We start from the raw sequence: 17,579 nt of genomic DNA, 5'->3' as shown, positions 1-17,579 counted from the left end.
TTTGCTGTATTAAATGAAAATACCAGCCATGCCATATTGATTGCTTAACTAAAGCTTAAGCTACCGTAAGGGGCAATTCAAAACATGTATGGGAAACATCTAAAAGGGGACCACAACAATACTCTTAGGATGGCAGAGGGATCAAGGTTTGACAGACAAAAAGAAACCACGAATGATCAACACTATATGATATATACATTTAAAAAGCTGGGAAGTAGTAACTAGTGTGGTTAATGAAGAGGTGGTGAGCAAGCTCGGCAGCTTATGGAAGGCAGAGGGTGGGCACCAACCACAAACACATGAAAGCCAGGCAGGGTAATATACATATTACAAGACTTTGTGGCAGGGTTACATAAGAAGGTAGGAGGAGAGGTTGCAGGAGAGGGCTACGTTCAACATTTAACCATGCAGCTAGTGCCAGTGTATCAAGAGAAGTGTCGCCAAACTGCACTAAGCAAGGGCAATGCAAAAAAGGAATCCAATTCAAGAAAATATTAAAACAGCAATCAATAATGTACTGCTTGCAATGGAATACTTCGAAACTCACTGAGCTGTACGACTCATGAACGTTTGTGGGTGTAGAGACTGACCTGATTTTCCAGTGGCATGTTATAAACCTCTGAGTCCAACAGCATGGTGCATGCACTAAAAGGCACAGACTGATTGGCAATCGTTCTTGCTGCTCGACAATGAACCCGCAAAATTTCTTGTTCACAGGAAAGAATTAGCTTTTCCTAGAAGAGAAAAATAGGGAAATACAAGGTGGTCAATAAGATATCCTGTAAACTAAAGGTAAGTCTTCCTCTATGAAACTGCACTGTACAGTCATTATGGGATTGCCATCAAGAAGCATCAACATTGAAAACTCCACCCAAGGAAACCCCTTTTCATGAAAATGTTTTTGAAACTTTAATAATCAGATACAATGAAAACAAATATCTATGTAATCGTTGTTTGTATTATTTTCTTTAACAATGGACCTTTATGAAAGCACCATTAGGCTCTAACACACCAGTGGCTATGGTCATATGTTAGATAAGGAAATTCATAGAATGGCAGATGAAAACAGAAAGACAGCTTTTATATCAAGATATGCAGGCTGCTCTGATAACCCATCACGCAGTGAAGTAGCATTCAGACTAAGAACAATGAGAAGCTTTGTGACCTTTGAATTTTTATTCAACATCCAAACTAATTGCATATGTAGGGTAAAATGATTCAGTTTCTCCAATTTTTAAAGTCCCTGCACATGCTTCCTTTTGAAGCATCTATTATTGAAACTTGGTTGCAGGAATGATTTTCATATTTTCTTTATTGTGTTTAGGTTTACAGAAAAACATCCACAAAATACAAGACAAAGACGATAGGCATAAAATCAGATCGATAAAAGAAAACTAATCTTAATTTGTACAAAAGAGTAAAATTAAACTGACAAACGAAAACTTCCTTTTCACAGTCTATAAAAGAACAGATAATTAACAATTAAAATCTACTCCATTTAGAAATGACACAACAAGTGCAATAATCAAAGAGATATTTGTTCCCCACATCAGTCTACTCCAAAACAGTTATTTGGAGTACTCAGATGAAAAACTCCTGTTCCTTGACAAAAGCAGTCAGTCTGATTATAACGAGTGCTTCACAATCTAATATCCAGTGTTTGAGAGTTTCAGTGACATCGTGGTATTTACAGAAATGACAATTTTATAGTGGTCCCCATACCATGAGTGGGCGTGGACCAGTGCCTAGTTCGCTCTACAGTGGAATGAATCAAGTTCAGAACGCAGAAAAACCTGTCGGGCCTTTGATAAGGAAAACACTTCAGATATAATGGCAAGTCCCCCCCTTTTCTGGGGAACTTAAAATATTGAAAAGGGTGAAAATCTAAATAAATCCTCAATGGTCAACCCCTCCAGTCATCCTGGAAAAGTTTGAATTTGACTTTATCTGGATTCAAATTGAGTTCTGAAGAGCCAATTTCTTCCAGTAATTCCCTCATACAAGTCCTGAATTCATTCACGGAGGGAACTGTACCACATTCTGCCATATCTTGGAAATCCACAAATAATGAGTTAGCTGGAGGTCTCAGAAACTTGCAATACATCAAGAGTTTTTTCCATTGATATCGATCATAGAGAGAAATAAAGTTTAGTTTGTGGCGAATTACTGCGCAAGAGACTGATGATGCTAGGCCCAATATGTTCTTCCAAATGAATCCTTGCAGGGTATCAAGAACAGGTCGACAGATGCCATGTCAAGCCCATATAACAGGACCGGTTCTACCTTTCCCAGATAGTATTCGACTGCTGGTAGAAGTGAGACGCCACGGACTATCCTAAATATGCGATTCATTTGGGACCTCAAAGGATTCAATTTGGCCTTTAGTGACTCTTTCCACATCTTAACTGAGGATGCATAGGTCAAGTTATACCCCAAGTAGCGGATAGAGGCCACCCTCTCCACTTTTCCAGTGCCCAATGATCAGCGCTTTACCACAGACTTCTTTCCACTAGAAAAAAACACCACCTTGGACTTATCACCATTTACCACTAGATGGTTAGACTGGGTGTACTCATAAAAAATATTGAGCTTATGTTGGAGGCCTCGCGCCATTCTGTCGAAGATGACTATGTCACCAGCAAAGGCCAACCACTGAATGTCAAGATGGCCCAACCTAACAGGAATCAGACCCTGAGCACGCCAAATCTCCTCAATATCACTAAAATATGCACTGAAGCGGGTTGGAGCAAGGGTACAACCCTGCTTAAGTCCCACCTTAACCAATATTGGTCTAGTGACTGCACCCTCCTTACTTAGGCAACTTTTGAGTCACGATGGAGCGAGGCAATCAGCAGAACATTCTCCATGGGAACCTTGTATCAGAGTAATTTAGCCCACAAACATTCACGGACTACCCAGTCAAAAGCTGCAGACAAGTCCAAGGAGGCCATACATATTTCCATACCCTGTGTAGCTTTGGCTTTCTGCAATAGATGTTTAAGCAGTGTGGCATTGAGGGATGTACCAATTTTCTGACGAAAACCCACCTAAAAGCGTGAACGAGTGGTATTTTGATTCATGGAAATGTTGAGATCCCTTAAAAGTAGAACAGAAAACAGTTTACTGATGGAATTGGTAAGAGCAATGGGCCTATAATTCCAAGGGTCCATGACCTTTCTTTTTTAAATATGGTAATAGACTCATTCGGACAAGGGAACCCTGTTAGTAGAAAATATGTCGTCAAAATAAGGCTTAAGGAAACCAGCCCAGAATTCCAGGTCCGTTTTAAAAGACATGGCAGAAGGCCATCTGGACAGGGAGCCCAGGATGGTTTTAAGTTCATTTATGGCCAATACTATATCATCCATAGCCCAAGGGCAGGGCTCATCACAGATAGGTTATTCAAAGACACTGGGATAGCCAACAGCCAGAAGGCGAAGAGTTCCAAATGTGTTGGCATAGTACAAGACCCACATGCTTTCTTGTATAGATTCCACTCTAGAGTCGTAGGCGGAATTGCAGAATCCTGCCATTGGCAGCCATAGTAATTCCCTCAACAATACATTTGTACAGGTGTCTTGCCAGTAGTCCACAGTGAGTAATAGCCCAGGAAGTTTTCATTCCCTATTTTGCAGGCCTGCTTCAAGTAACCCATGAGTCGTCGATAGGTCATATTATCCCAGCTACAAGATAGACCGTTCCTGGTAGGTTAGACAGGAATCAATAAGGGCAAACTGGCACACCTATATGCAGATGCCAACATAGTGAAGTGAATGATTAAGTGGTCACTACATCCAGGATCCAGCAAACATATAGGAGTACACCTAGACTTTCTGGAAGAAGACACGAAGAAGTAATCAATCCATGAGATACTAGAACTCATATTTTCAAAGGACCCCATGAGGTCATCCATTCCATGCCCCGCCAAAGGTTATGGGAGCATTCGCAAGGTGCGATAGATTTCCCGTTGTGAAGCTGACCTTCTGCACAATAGGCATTAAAGTCAACCCCCAAGATCAGAGCATGCCGATATCCACCAGCCAACCAACAATCAAATAAACTAGTAAGTAGCTCCTGGAAATCCTGGATAGTATGTTTGGTCGGATTCCAGCAGGCATTGACCAGCAGTACATCTCCTATCCCACCCAAGAAACAAACATGTACCGCCAAGATGCCTTCAGACACATACCATAATATAGAGGAGGCTGAAATATTGACATCAATGGCGATAGCCATACCCCCATAGGGACACCCAAACCCACTGGTTATGGCCTGACGGGAGAAAATGGAATAAACGTCCAGCTCAAAGTTTCCCATATACATGGTTTCTTGAAAAAAGAGAATATTGTATTTAGACAGTTCAGGTACCATACACCAGGCCCGCTTTAAGTAAGTCATCCAACAAACATTCCAGGACAGCGGCCTGAGATTACCTAAGCTAGGAGTGTTATGGTCTAGCACCCAAAGCTACAAAGTTTTTAATAGCAGCCTCGATCCAAGACCAGTCTTGATTATTTGTATTTTGTATTTTATTTATTTGTATAGCGCACCGGGCCCAGGGTCAACCGGGCGCATTACTTAGTTACAACATAAGAAAAACAGACAGAACCATAATTACAAAGTTTACAAGTATAATACAGAATTCACAGGTATAATAGGAATGAGAGGACAAGCAGATTATATATACATGTACAAATTAAGCAGAGAACCCAGAGCTAAATTTCCTGCGCGGCCAGCCAGGTTTTCGTAAGGTGTTTGAATCTCGGGAATGAGGGTTCTGCTCTAAGCTCATTAGGAAGCGTGTTCCAGAGTTTAGCTGCCAAGATAGGGAAGCTAATTCCACCTGATCTTTGGAGATTGAAACGTGGAACCTCAAGGCAGTTTAAATGAGCCATTCTGCGGGGTCTAATGGAGTTGTGGAGGGCAAATCGGTTGGCCAGGTAGCAGGGAGCTTGGTTATGAAGGCATTTGTGGGTAAGAGCCAGGGTTTCAGGGAGATACGGTGTGGGACTGAGAGCCAGCGAATATTGCGTCTGGTGTCGGATATGTGTTGGCGCCTGGGAATGTTGAGGGCAGCTCTAATCGCATTGTTTTGGACAATTTGTAAATTGTTTAGGTTGCAGCAATTGGTGCCTAGGTACAGTGCATTGCAGTAATCAATCTTGGATAATACAAGAGTTCTAGCCAGGGTGACAATTGGTTGCGGAGAGGAAAGGGCGACAGGCTGTAATGAGCTTGCAGGTATATGCCGCTGCGGAAGAGACTGAGTTAGTTTGTCTGGTCAGGGATAGGGTCGAGTCAATGTAGTTCCCTAGGCTTTTTGTGTCCTTGGCAGTTGGGATAATATTCCCATCGATGATGAAGGACTTGAACGCAGGGTCCAGTTTGGTAAGTTTTTGTGGTGAACCAAGAATAAGGAGCTCAGTCTTTTCATCATTAAGACAGAGTCCGTGTTGAGCCATCCACGCCTGGATGACCTGGTAGATGACATTGATAGCGAGGGAGTCAGCCGTGTAGTCACCTGAGATAGGGATTAGTATCTGGGTGTCGTCAGCGTAGTTGGTGTAAGTGACACCCAGATAGTCCAAGATATCGAAGAGAGGTTTGGTGAACACGTTATACAACGTGGGTGAAACACAAGATCCTTGTGGCACGCCACAGGAGACAGGTGCAGGTGCGGCGGCTGCTAGTGGAGAGAACACGCGCATAGATCTATTGTCTAAAAAAGGAGCTAATCCAGTTTGTAGCTTTATCGGAGAAGTGTGCAGCTGATTTAATGTGGTGGCAGAGGATTTCATGATTGACGAGATCAAAGGCCGCCGAGAGGTCCAAGAGGAGTAAGAGCAAGTTTGCCTTTGTCTTTTAGATCTTCAATCTGTGTTTTTAAATCTATGAGGGTAGTTTCAGTGCCGTGACGTGGCCGGAACCCAGATTGCCTAAGTCCCAAGAGTTTGTTAGATTAAAGGTAATCTTGAATTTGTAGATATGCTGCACGGTCGAGGATTTTTAGTAAAAACGGGACCATGGTGACTGGCCTGTAGTTTGTGGGTATACTAGCGTCCAGGGTAGGTTTTTTCAATAGGGGATGACTCACGCATCCTTTAGATTGCCAGGTACGATCCCAGAGCTAAAGGAAGAGTTGATGAGCGTAGTAATGAATGGCGCTAGGTCATGAGCTGCTTCCTTGATTATAGGTGCCGGGCAGAGGTCGCCTTGGCAGTTGGTCGGTTTAAGGCTGGTGATGATCTTTTCCACTTCGGAAATGGAGAGTGGAGAGAAGCTAAAAGGAGTCAGTCTGGGATGGGGTGGTTTAGGGTCGGGATAGGGTTGAGTTGTGGGTTGGATTGTAGGCTTGATTGATTGTTATCGATTTTAATTTGGAGGGTGGCAATCTTGCCGAGGAGAGCCTCTTGGATTTTGGTACACCAAGTGTTATCTTTGATGCAAGTGTCTGGTGCAGTGACAGGCGTTTCAAGTTCTTTTAGGACTCTAAACAATTCTTTGGTGTTGGATTTGGCTTGTTCGATACGTTTATTTTACGTGTCTTTTTTAGCCTGGAATATGGCTTCTTTGTAGTTAAGGGTGGCCAGGAGGAGGCACGATTTGTTGGCTGCGGACTGGTTGCTTTTCCAATGTGATTCCGCAATTCGTTTTTCTTTGCGCAGGGTTCTGAGCTGGGGTGTGAACCAAGAGTTCAGGTGGGCTTGAGGTTTGGGTTTTCTCAGTTTGGATGGGGCGATGATATCTAAGGCTTTTTGCATAGCGTGGTTAAAGGTGTCAACCATAGCCGTGGGGTCGGAGCATGAGCGAACCTGGTCATTGAGAGCCGGGAGGAGTCTGTCGCAAGTGAGGTCACGTTTATTGCGTGTGGCAGTAGCCGGTGCAATGGTAGAAGAGAGGCTGGCAGGTTTGAACTGAATGTTAAACGTAATTAAGTTGTGGTCGGTCCATGCATACTGTTGGTCAGAGATGATATGGATAGGACAATTGTGGGAGGCTAGCCAGTCGAGGGTTCTGCCCTTAACGTGGGTAGGTTGGTTGATGAGCTGTATGAATCCTGCATTCATAAGCATATTATCAATAGTCATGGCAGCAGTGTCATTGGGATCAGTGAGGCCCAGGTTAAAGTCCCCTAATATCGAGGCTTGGGATTTGGTTTTGGTGTTACGAGTGATGATGTTGGAGAGGTCGTGGGGTCTCTTGACAGTACCCAATTCAGTCTGCATTGTAACCAAAACACGTGAAGCAACACCATCAGGAATAAATGCAGATTGCTGGACAGATTCCGGCGGGGTCAGGTATTGTTTAGACATTTCGTCATTTGCTAGTTGGCAAATGTCATAGCCTAAAGCATGGAATATGGCTCTCTGTTCACATGCTAGGTTAGAAACTATATTGGAAAAGAATTTTGAGACCACCCGGTTGTTAGGTTGTTACCGCTGGTAAAGAAATGAAGTCAATGTCCCCAGAGTGAAGTGATCGGATTGAGGGAATTTGTGTAAACACACCCAGAACACTAGTCCTGCTCAACCTCTTTGAACTAGGTTTACATTGGTGGACTTCCCACTCAATAAGCATCAGAGATGCAGCAGAATCAACTTGATTGGCGTTTGGCTCATTATGTTTTTGGATCATATGACCTGCCCCCAAATCAGAGATTGTCGGAGCTGGTATCTCGCTTAGAGAGGTCATAAATCATATTCCATGAGGCTGCATAGACAACCCCACAGAATGATTCCCTCCCCCAGTGGCATGGGTACCTGTCAATACCACAGGAGCAGACTCCCCCACGTGTTGTAGGTGGTGATGGATTATTACCCACTTGTCATTGGTGGGGTTTATATTCCATAACAAGGTTAATTTGGATTGAACACCATTAGCAATGACTCAATTGGACCAGGATTAAGGTTGGTTAGGTTATTAGGTCTTAGACGGGAGGCAAGTCCGGATTGGAGATCATTCTTTTGAATTACCTGGCAGCCATTTACCTGGCCCAGGCTATTAACGGAAAGGGACTTCTAGGTGTGTCCACCAAAATGGGAGTAGATTTGCCATGTTTCTGCTTGCCCCAATTTTGAGAATTTTCCATTCCCCCCATAGAAGTGCTAATATGAGTAGATATTTCTTCATGTAATGGGCGCAATCATTTTCTGCAGCATTGAGATCAATTAGAGTGTCTACAAGAGAGATCTGGCCCACATGTTTAGCAGCATTGGCAGATCTGTTTTTACCAATAGGTTGATTTTTTGGCTTCTTGCCCATAATGGCCTTTGCCTTTTTCTTTTTCATTTTTGTTTGGTAAGGGACAAACTGAGGGGAATGAACCTTGACGGTTGTCAGACTACCCTAGTTTTCCCCATCTTCCTTCACAAACAATCCTGTATCCAATACAATGGCAGACGTATGCCCCATCGCTTCTATACACTCTACCAAGTGGCAAGGGGAGTCCAAAAACTCAATGGAGTTTAGCTCTAGGATAAGTGGACCCTTGTAAATATCCTGCAAACATTTTGGGCCACAAACCCCGCTCCACTATCTACCAGATTGCATGCCCTTAGAAAATGGGGATCCACAGCTCCCAACTATCAGCCAGCCCCCTCCGATAGCCCATAACAAATGACTTCTCATGTATTACGGCTAGTGTAGCAGTATTCGCCCTCACAGCAGTGGAGACCAACTCTTGCTGTTCATATAGTGCTGTAAGCTCTTTGTTCACACTGGAAGAAAATTGACCCCATGACGTATTTTCTCTAGGCATAAAGCACTCCCCAGGCTTAGTCCAAAAATCCCTTTGGGGATGGTGGAGACCGCTGTAGAGCTATCCCCCTTACCCGAGGTATACCCGCAGTTGCAGATACCATAGCTTTAGGTGCCACACTATCGCCAACATGTAGACCATCATTGGTCGGAGTGTGTCAGGCCAAACTCATGGTTTCGGTCAATAGGGTTTGGCACTGTATACCCTGAGAACCGGAGCCAGCCCATGATTCCAATGACCCAGTATTGGTCGCACAATATCCACCTAGTGGACACATGGTATCCCATCTGTAGCGGTCCTCGGGGTAACCATAACATCAGGTTCACAGAGCCCCTGCCATATATTTTCCCCATGATTAGCAAAAACAGTCAGATTAGTTCCCTCACAGCCTGATACTAGTTCACAGTCCATGATTTCTTTGTAGGTAGTCGATCTTCCAATATGAAGGCTCCTATAGGAGGAGTCATAGTTATCAAGGACAGAGCCAATAATTGCTTCAGATCGATCACCTCATTCCATTCTCACGCCATCCTTCAGGTGTTCATCTGCAAAGTTTGACATACACTTAAAATTAAACAAATGAGGCCATCTTGTTCCAAAAACAAACAGTTCAGCAGAGGAATGGCGTCGCCACACTGCTGGAGCCGAGTCAGGAACGCTGGACCTGACCATCAGCTGTTTGGGTGTAGAAGCAGGAACAACCACATGTAACCGTACCTGCTTGGATAAAAGTGAATTGAATGGGCCATTTAGCATTGACCGCAAAGTACCTAGACAGATATTCACTTGGCCTGAAACACCAGATGAAGATCTTTAGGAGAGTCAGTGGAGACATCGCCCATATTAGTCGATCTCTCTCCTAAGGATATGGGAAGTTCAGAGCATGAGACTGCCTCCCTTGCAGCCACCAAGCTCTCCTCCGGGGGTCCATCGGGACTATAGGTATAGGCACAGTTTTAGGTTGCTCATTGGGTTTCATTCCAGAGTTGAGTTCAGCAATAGTTAGTGCAGGTGGAACGGCAATGGTAACCATCCCCGACCTTAGAGTGTGTTGAGCCATGCTTGCTAAAATTGGTTCAAAGGCAAAGTTCAGCCTGCAGTCACGGAAAATAAGTTCAGGCAAGTTGAGGAATCCCAACAACAGGGACCGAAGGGTTAAGATACAGGCCTGGGTTTACAAAAGTCTTGAATGTAGTCGGTTCGAAGGCACTCTAGGACCTGCAGTCACAGACTGTAAGCCAAGGGGAGGAAAAGGTAGAAGAATTTTGGAGTGAACCACTGGTAAAATTGCCAGTTTTGGGGAAGATCTTCAAGCAATTAGTAGGACTTCAAACTTCAATCCCAGTGACTAGCGCGAGACACTAGCAGTAGCCCCCCGACCCACCCTGCCCCCAAGCGGCTCAAAGGGCAAGAACATTAGCCAGCTCCAAAGTCACTGAGTGCTATAGGAGGGGAACCAATAGCCAGGAACAAAGCAGACCAGACTATATATGAACTGAGGTATAGCTTGCGATTGAGGGGCAAAGTCAAAGGCAGCAAGTATGTCGGAACAGCTTACCGTAATCAATGTCTGCAGTCCAGAAGTTCTGTATTTATAAAGTCGGCCACAATCCGACTTTTCCAGGGGACAAGGAGAGTGTGGTTGACGAGACGTACGACTACTCTCTGTCACACTCAAACACCGGAACACTTTGCCTCACTTCGCCAGCTTCGATTCCAGGCTGATATTTAAGTACAAATCCTTAAAGGAACAGCGTCCCACACAAGGAAAAGAGTGGAGCGCCGGTCCTCTCTGGTTGAATTACACTGAGCAAATGCACTCATTCTATGGCCACACATCGGAACACTTTGCTTCACTTCCTTAAGGGAGTAACAGAAGCTCTCAGTAAAAAAAGAAAAAAAAAAAAAAAAAAAGTTCATGAAGATCCTTGCATCAGACGAGTACAGGCGTCCTCTCTCACCACCATGACCTTGCCCTCTTTCTCTACCCCAAACCATGGTGAAGCTCTTTGCCATAACAAACCATACCTTCTTCTCTATCTGCTGTGTCCTGCGTCTCTCGACCCCCCCCCCAGCCTTGCTACTCCCCTTTTCCATGGCCCCACTCGCTAGCCCCCACCATGGCTGCAATCTCGCTCGCCCCTGCTTTGTCCCTTGGATCTCGCCCTTTTCATGGCCCCGGTCTCTCCCTCTTCCCCCATGGTCGTCCTCTCTATACCACCGTAGCCCATTGCTCACTCTCGCCATGGCCGCCATCTCTATTTCTCTTGGCCATGACCTCTCTCCCCATGCCATAGTCTCTTTCTTTCGCTACCCCGCCATAGTTCGTCTCTCTTTTTCACTTCCCCTCCACCATGGAGCCTCCCTTCTTCCCCCACCATGGTGAATGTCGCTCCTACTCACCATGCCCCCGTCCCTAATCTCCCTCTTTTCGCACCATGGAACCCCTCTGCTCACCCTGGCTTTCCCTCCTCCCCATGACTGTCTGTGTGTCTGCCAGTGTTGCTCTGCCTCTGTCTCCCTGTGTGTGTCCCTGTATTTCCATCATGACCACCTTCTGCATCACCATGACTTCCACACTGGGCACTCTCTCCCCAACATAGACTATTTCTCTCCACTACGATAGGGCAAGTCAGTCCTCCCGCCATAGCTCCATAACCCTGACTCACACATTACCCCCACACTATACCCACCAGGGTCTTCGCTCCATCTACCATGGCCTTCGACTCTCCAGCTGGACTGTCTGGCCAGTTGATTTGTGCCTCAAAGCACACCCCTGGGGCCTCATAAAGAACTTTATTTCTCAGACAAGCTGGCTAACACATTCTCTGACAATACATTGTGAAGGGTTCAGGTGGTTGAGAAAGTTACCAGAAAGAAAACAAAAGGGGACACCCTAAAATCTGCTTAGATTCCAAGACACAGGAATATGGCAGATTACCATCCGAGGGTGGGTTTTCAGCGGCAGGCTCAACCCTCTTGTGGACAAAGACCAACAAAGACCACAGCTCCAAAACCCTATAAGTCTTCCTGCATAACACAGAGATCAAGAGGCCAACAACCTTTGGCATCAGTATGGTAACCAGTACTCTGTGTTTACACACAAGGCAAAATAACACATTCTGCTAGGCCAGTGTATTCATGCCAGAGTAAGGAAATACTGGCTAGGCTTGAGGCAAAGCTTCTGGTGCATAGCAGGGACAAAGAGATATAAAGGCCCGAACAGAAAGTTGAGACACCAGCAAAGGAGGCTAGAGTGAAGTGTGGAATGAGGGTTCGGAGGGCTAGAGGACCAGCGATGCAGTGGCACACAGAGAAGAAAACCATCCCAGCAGCAGACACAAACACCCTTATTTCTGTTCAAAGTCAATCTGCTGTTTTGAACAAGGAGGAGTCTGTGTTACCAGGCCAGGCGATATTGTTTTATAGGCAGATTCACATAGAATCCAGGAAACTAAAATCTTTGCAAAAAAAGCAGTTTCCTGCACGTGTACCACTTCAACACCAGGGTGGGTGGCAACATTTGAAGTCAACCAATTCTCTCAAACATGCCAAGACAAACTGGTTTTACAAATTATGAAGGACTGCTACAGAACCTGATTTTCTGCTTCTCCTACCAACAATGCATCTGAAAGCAACAATATTCATCATGGGAATAGGTGGTCTAGGAGTTTCTACTAGACAAGAAAGCAGAAGAGTGATTGAAAAGACCACTTGGGACGGTCTTGAGATTCATTGTGGAAAAAATTAACACTGTCAAGGAAAGCAATTGCCATCTGGGTTGAGATCGGGCCCAAGAGTGTGCTTGCAAAGCGTGATGGCACGTAAAGTCGTCCATGGAGATTAAGTCTACTCATATCTTAATTGATCTGATATTTATAACACGCCTATACACAAGTGTTTCAAGGCACGACAAGGCAAAGGAGGGAAACGGAGGGAGGACAATGATCTTAGTAGGCCTAGTGACATTGAAAGCGTGCAAGTGCAGGGGATTAACTGATCAAATTTGTTTGATCAAAGCAAGTACTTCCAGCTGGAGTGGCACTCTCTTCAATAGACAGTCCTTATGTTAATCTACAAATGTTCCACTGATACAAAGGCAAATCCTTCCGCAAAACCTAGGACTCTTTGTGCACATTAGGACTACAAATTAAGCCACTACAGAAATGTGCACAGGACCAACTAACTTAGAAACAAAACTACCAGGAAGAGAAACTGATTCTTTCAAATTCAGGAGAGCACTCCTTATAATGGTCGTTAATGAGGCATTAGTACCCGGCGGGCTTCAGCCTCCCAGTCAATGAGGAGGCTCAGAACAGGGGCTTTCCCAAATGGTAAGCCCCTGCTCCAAGCCTCCTCGTAGCTAGAGGCCGCCATCTTCCCCCACCGGCGAACAGGAAGTGCTCCCCTGCACCCCATCCCCTTTTTTCACATGTTTATCCCCCCACCCCACTTACCTGCTGCAGTAGTATTCCCAGTGCATCCCCTAAGCGTGACTAGCCGCCATGCAAAGGGAGAAGGTACTATGTGTAGATCCCTTTTCCGCGATCCATGGCAGCCATTTTATTTCGTCGTTTTTTAAAATTTGAGAACACGTTTCTCAACTTTAAAAAACAAAACACTATTAGTACCCTGGTACAACGTGCTGGGGTGCGAATAGCAATATTGACCTCACAGAGGGGTGGGAGGAGGGCATTACCAGGTAGCTAATGCCCCCCGGCTCAGGTAATATTGTTTAAGAATGTGTTTAAAAGGGTTACAATGTAATCAATTTTACCAAGTCAATCAGTTGAGAGAAACACCTTCCTAGAAGGATGGGGTTCCCACATGGGAATACTAGCAAGAATAAAGACATTCCACATCAAAACACTGGCGATAAGGGCAGTTCACCCATCCATGAAGGCCTTCCTCAATGCTATAACCGAACAACCTGCTCATATAAACAATACAGAGCCGCCATAAATCTATTAAATGAACCCATAGGGAGGGTCGAGGTCCAGGACATGGTCTCAAGATTGTCAAAATCTTTCACTGACTTCTAGTAAGAAGCATGATAACAGCCATCACCATACCTGGAGTCTCACATTTAGAACACCTGAAGTGGGCTGTAAATTAAGACATCAAACACCTATTCTCCTGCTGTAGAACACCAGATCGACTGTTTGCCTCAGAGGAAAATGCAACAATAAAGATTCTAATTGGACCTGCCCGAAAACCCTAATGGTGGGAGTCAGACCTTCAGTACCTATCCAGCCAGCCACACAAGAAACTGATGTACAGGCTGGATCCCCTGGGCAGCTTGAATGCAGGATGTTACATCGCATCTCTCAAACACTGGACCTGATTGATCGCATGCACAAACAGCACAGGCACTTTAATTTGCCGGGGACCATCCGCTATAGCATTTTATTCCTTTGAAGGAAAGTGGATCGGCCTGCGGTGGCTTCAAGGCGGCCTTAACCAGATCTCTTGTTCATACACCTAATCTCCCATAGCTGAAAGTTCTTGTGAACATTTAGCAGCTACTGAAGCTTCCAGAACAGCAGCTCCCCCTTTTAAATCGTGTTTGCATTGATTTACAAGAGGACCTCAGAAAAGTATACAAGCAAAGAGAATGCTTTTCTCCCTGGGAGTTCAATATTATCCTCTCCACATTAATAGATACCCGGCTAGCTCCAGTCCATAAAACTATGACATCCCTCTGCTTGAAAATGATGTCTCACCTACACAAGACAACCAGACATCTGTGTGTATTGCCCTATTAATCTTCACAACACAGAATTGCTTCACACACACAGATCATGCCTAAATCTATTTGACTATCTTAGGACTTCACGGCCATTCAAGGACTCTGCCAGTCGTTATGTCAAGCGACTTCCTCTCTCTCCACTCCTGAGACTGTATATTTGTTTCCTTTCGGTTCGTTTGGTCTCCGAGTGCCCTGAGATCTTTGGGTGAGCGTTGCGCTATATAAAACCTATTTAGTTAGTGAATAAAATGTGCAAGTCAAATTAGACACATCACTGACGAATCAAGTGTATAAATGTGCAGGCATTTACTGTGGAGTATACAAAGAAGATTCCCAAGATGGCCACCAGGGTAAGTGGTGCCAATTGAGCTCACTCTGGATAAGGAACATGTGCTTAGTATCTATGCTAAATTGTTCCCATCCATCTGTTTTGTAAATGTTATCTTGCACAATTGGTTGTTCTGGTTTAAACTGATGTGTCCTTTTTTTTCCTTCTAATATTTTTGCCTTCAGGGGATCTCTGGGGGTTTAAAATCCTTGGTTTTCCTCTTGGTCGCTGCAACAGAGTGCAACTTTTCTCTTAGCTTTCCGTGGGTTTTTCTTGCGATTTCTGAATTCCCTGAATGATCTCTGAGACTTCTAGATATCCTGATCAAAAAATGGTTATTCGATGGCATCACGCTTCTGTTTTACAACTGTCCTCTGTTCTCCTTAATCCATGTGTCCGGTGTGATGTTCGCCCTATGTATGTGTGTCATGTCTGGCTCTTTATCTGCACTTGCATGCATGAAGATGCATATGATGGGTCTGCGTTTTTGCGCATGTTTATGTCCCAGCTCTGGCTACGACAAGCTATTGACATCAGCATTTTAGTTCTGTTTCGCCCCATATCAAAACCCTTTCATTATTCTCGGGAGATTGCTTTGTTTTTCAAGGTTATTTATCATTTAATATTTGCACTACGTTTGTATACAGGATTGTGTGTTATTTGCGCTTGCATACTACATACTGTAATGCAGAGGGCAGTTTCTAGTTAACTTGGTGCCAGGGCGAAAAACTAGAATGCGAGTAGGTGTCAACCATCACTGCAATTTTTCTGTTAAAAATGGTGTTACTATCAATTTGTCGTTCGTCCCAGGATCCGGTCATCTGAGACCATTGATCTGCCAGAAATTCTTGCAGCTGTCTCATCTGTAGTCTGTAATGCTGGATTAGTGGCATCCGGACGACCTGGTTCCGAGAAGCTGCATGCATGTTCTGACAGATATCTTGGTGCCTTGGTAGAATTTGGTTCTCAGATGGGGCATCGACTGTCTTTTCTAGGGAAGGTCTAACATGTCCTTCGAAGGTGTTGAATTTGGCTCCTAGAAGCACTAAAGTGCTTGATGGCTCGAAGCAAGACTTGTGCGAGTTTATCTTAAAACCGAGGCGTAAGAGGGTGCTCAAACCATGTTTGATTGCATTTTTCATTTCCGTATACGACGGTGCTCGTATTAACCAATCGTCGAGATAAGGGTATACATGGTATCCTCTCTTTCTGAGAGACACAGCCACTTGAGCTAGGCATTTGGTGAATGTCCTGGGGGCTGAGCGCAATCCGAACAGCAGGACACTGAATTGATGAGGCGAACAGGAGTGCGAACTGGGTATCAGCACAGTTTGGCACAGCTTGGCAACAACTTTTGTGGTTTGGATCCTTTGCATGTACTCTCCTGCAACTACCTTGTTCTACCAGCGTGTGGCATTAGATTGGTTTAGTCTGGCCTCAGAGCATTCTGCTTGGTACTCACCAATCTCGTCTGGCCAAACTTCTTCATAACGCACCTTACTGCGCGAAGCGCGTGCGAACGGGAGTGCAGACTGAGTGTCAGCACAGTTTGGAAGTGGGCAGCTCAGCAAGGGCGAGTACAATCTAGAGCTAACTTTGATTCGTCCACCCCTCGTCAGCACATTTATTAGTTAATGTACGAGTTATGCAGCAGGCACGGAATGGTGCCATTTTCGATCATGAACTGTGCTCCCCTAACGGACTCCGAAATGCTGCAAGCCATAAACCTTCCCCTTCAGCTCTCCCCGCATATGGATTCATTCCCTCTGACTGTATATGATTGCATTACTTGTGACTGTTCTCGCCGTCAGTCAACCCTTATCAACTGCTGGCTCGACCCTCAGTAAAATGACTGCTTATTTTCTGGTTATTTCACGCACATTAAGACCGGTTTTGCCAATCTCTGCCTTGGGTCTGACATCTATTGAAGATAGATCCACGTCAAACATCAATAATCTTGTGTTGGATGGCGAACCATTTCCACGAGTAACCGTTTCAGGAACATTATCCACAAACCTCCATTAACATATTTCCATGCTCAACTCCCCCTCTGGACCTTTCAGGGACGTTCTCAATAATTGGAATCTTCAAAAACCTCTTTGTCCTCTACTGTACAATTGCCTCCATGTTGTCTCTCAGTACCATTTAAGAACATTGATGGTAATGTGGAAGTTGGCCAATCTAACATTCAAAATGAAATTACGCAAATTCTTAGTGTGTTGGTTGCCGTATACAAAAGGGATTAAGACTGAAACCAGATCTCACTCAGTTCTCCTTCAATCCTTGTGGGTTAAATTAGAAAATCTTAAAGTATGTGATAATGCAAAGAACCTCTTATCCTCTAAACAACCATGAAACTTAGCCTGTGTGGCTATCCCCAATATTAGAATGGACACCCAATCCCCTATGGACGATTCCTCGTGCCTCCAGAGGTGTATTGAGAAATCAGATGTGGGAATTCAAGCATTTTTTGACAACATGATGAATGCTGAAACATCCATTCCTGTAAGCATCAGAAGTGCCCGCTCGTTGAGTCTAAACACAGATAGCCCCAAAATTAAGGGAGCCTTGATCAACTCCAGGTCGCTAGTAGCTCATGCTACAGAAATAGCAGACTTAATCCTTAAAGAAGACCTTGACTTCCTCGCTGTTAGAGACCTGGCTACACCCAGCAGCAGGCCCCATGCTTATGCTGGCGGTCCCAGATAACTACTCTATCCTGAGACAAGATCGCCCCAATTCCA

At 44.7% G+C, this 17,579-nt stretch overlaps 1 protein-coding gene across 7 annotated transcripts in view; it reads right to left on the bottom strand.

Annotated features, from left to right (window-relative positions):
• The window catches only part of ANKRD11 (ankyrin repeat domain containing 11), a 1,995,649-nt gene that overhangs the window by 127,878 nt on the left and 1,850,192 nt on the right, over window positions 1–17,579 (bottom strand). For all 7 annotated transcript variants that reach the window (XM_069635589.1, XM_069635598.1, XM_069635590.1 and 4 more), the window contains one exon: window positions 591–734. In XM_069635589.1, coding sequence (XP_069491690.1) covers window positions 591–734 — 144 coding nt within the window. The remainder of the gene's footprint in view (window positions 1–590; window positions 735–17,579) is intronic.

Source organism: Ambystoma mexicanum, chromosome 1q, assembly GCF_040938575.1.
Source record: "Ambystoma mexicanum isolate Mex_15411 chromosome 1q, UKY_AmexF1_1, whole genome shotgun sequence".
Lineage (NCBI taxonomy): Eukaryota > Metazoa > Chordata > Amphibia > Caudata > Ambystomatidae > Ambystoma > Ambystoma mexicanum.
Note: the sequence above shows the minus strand (reverse complement) of the source record. Positions and strands in the feature narration are given on the sequence as shown.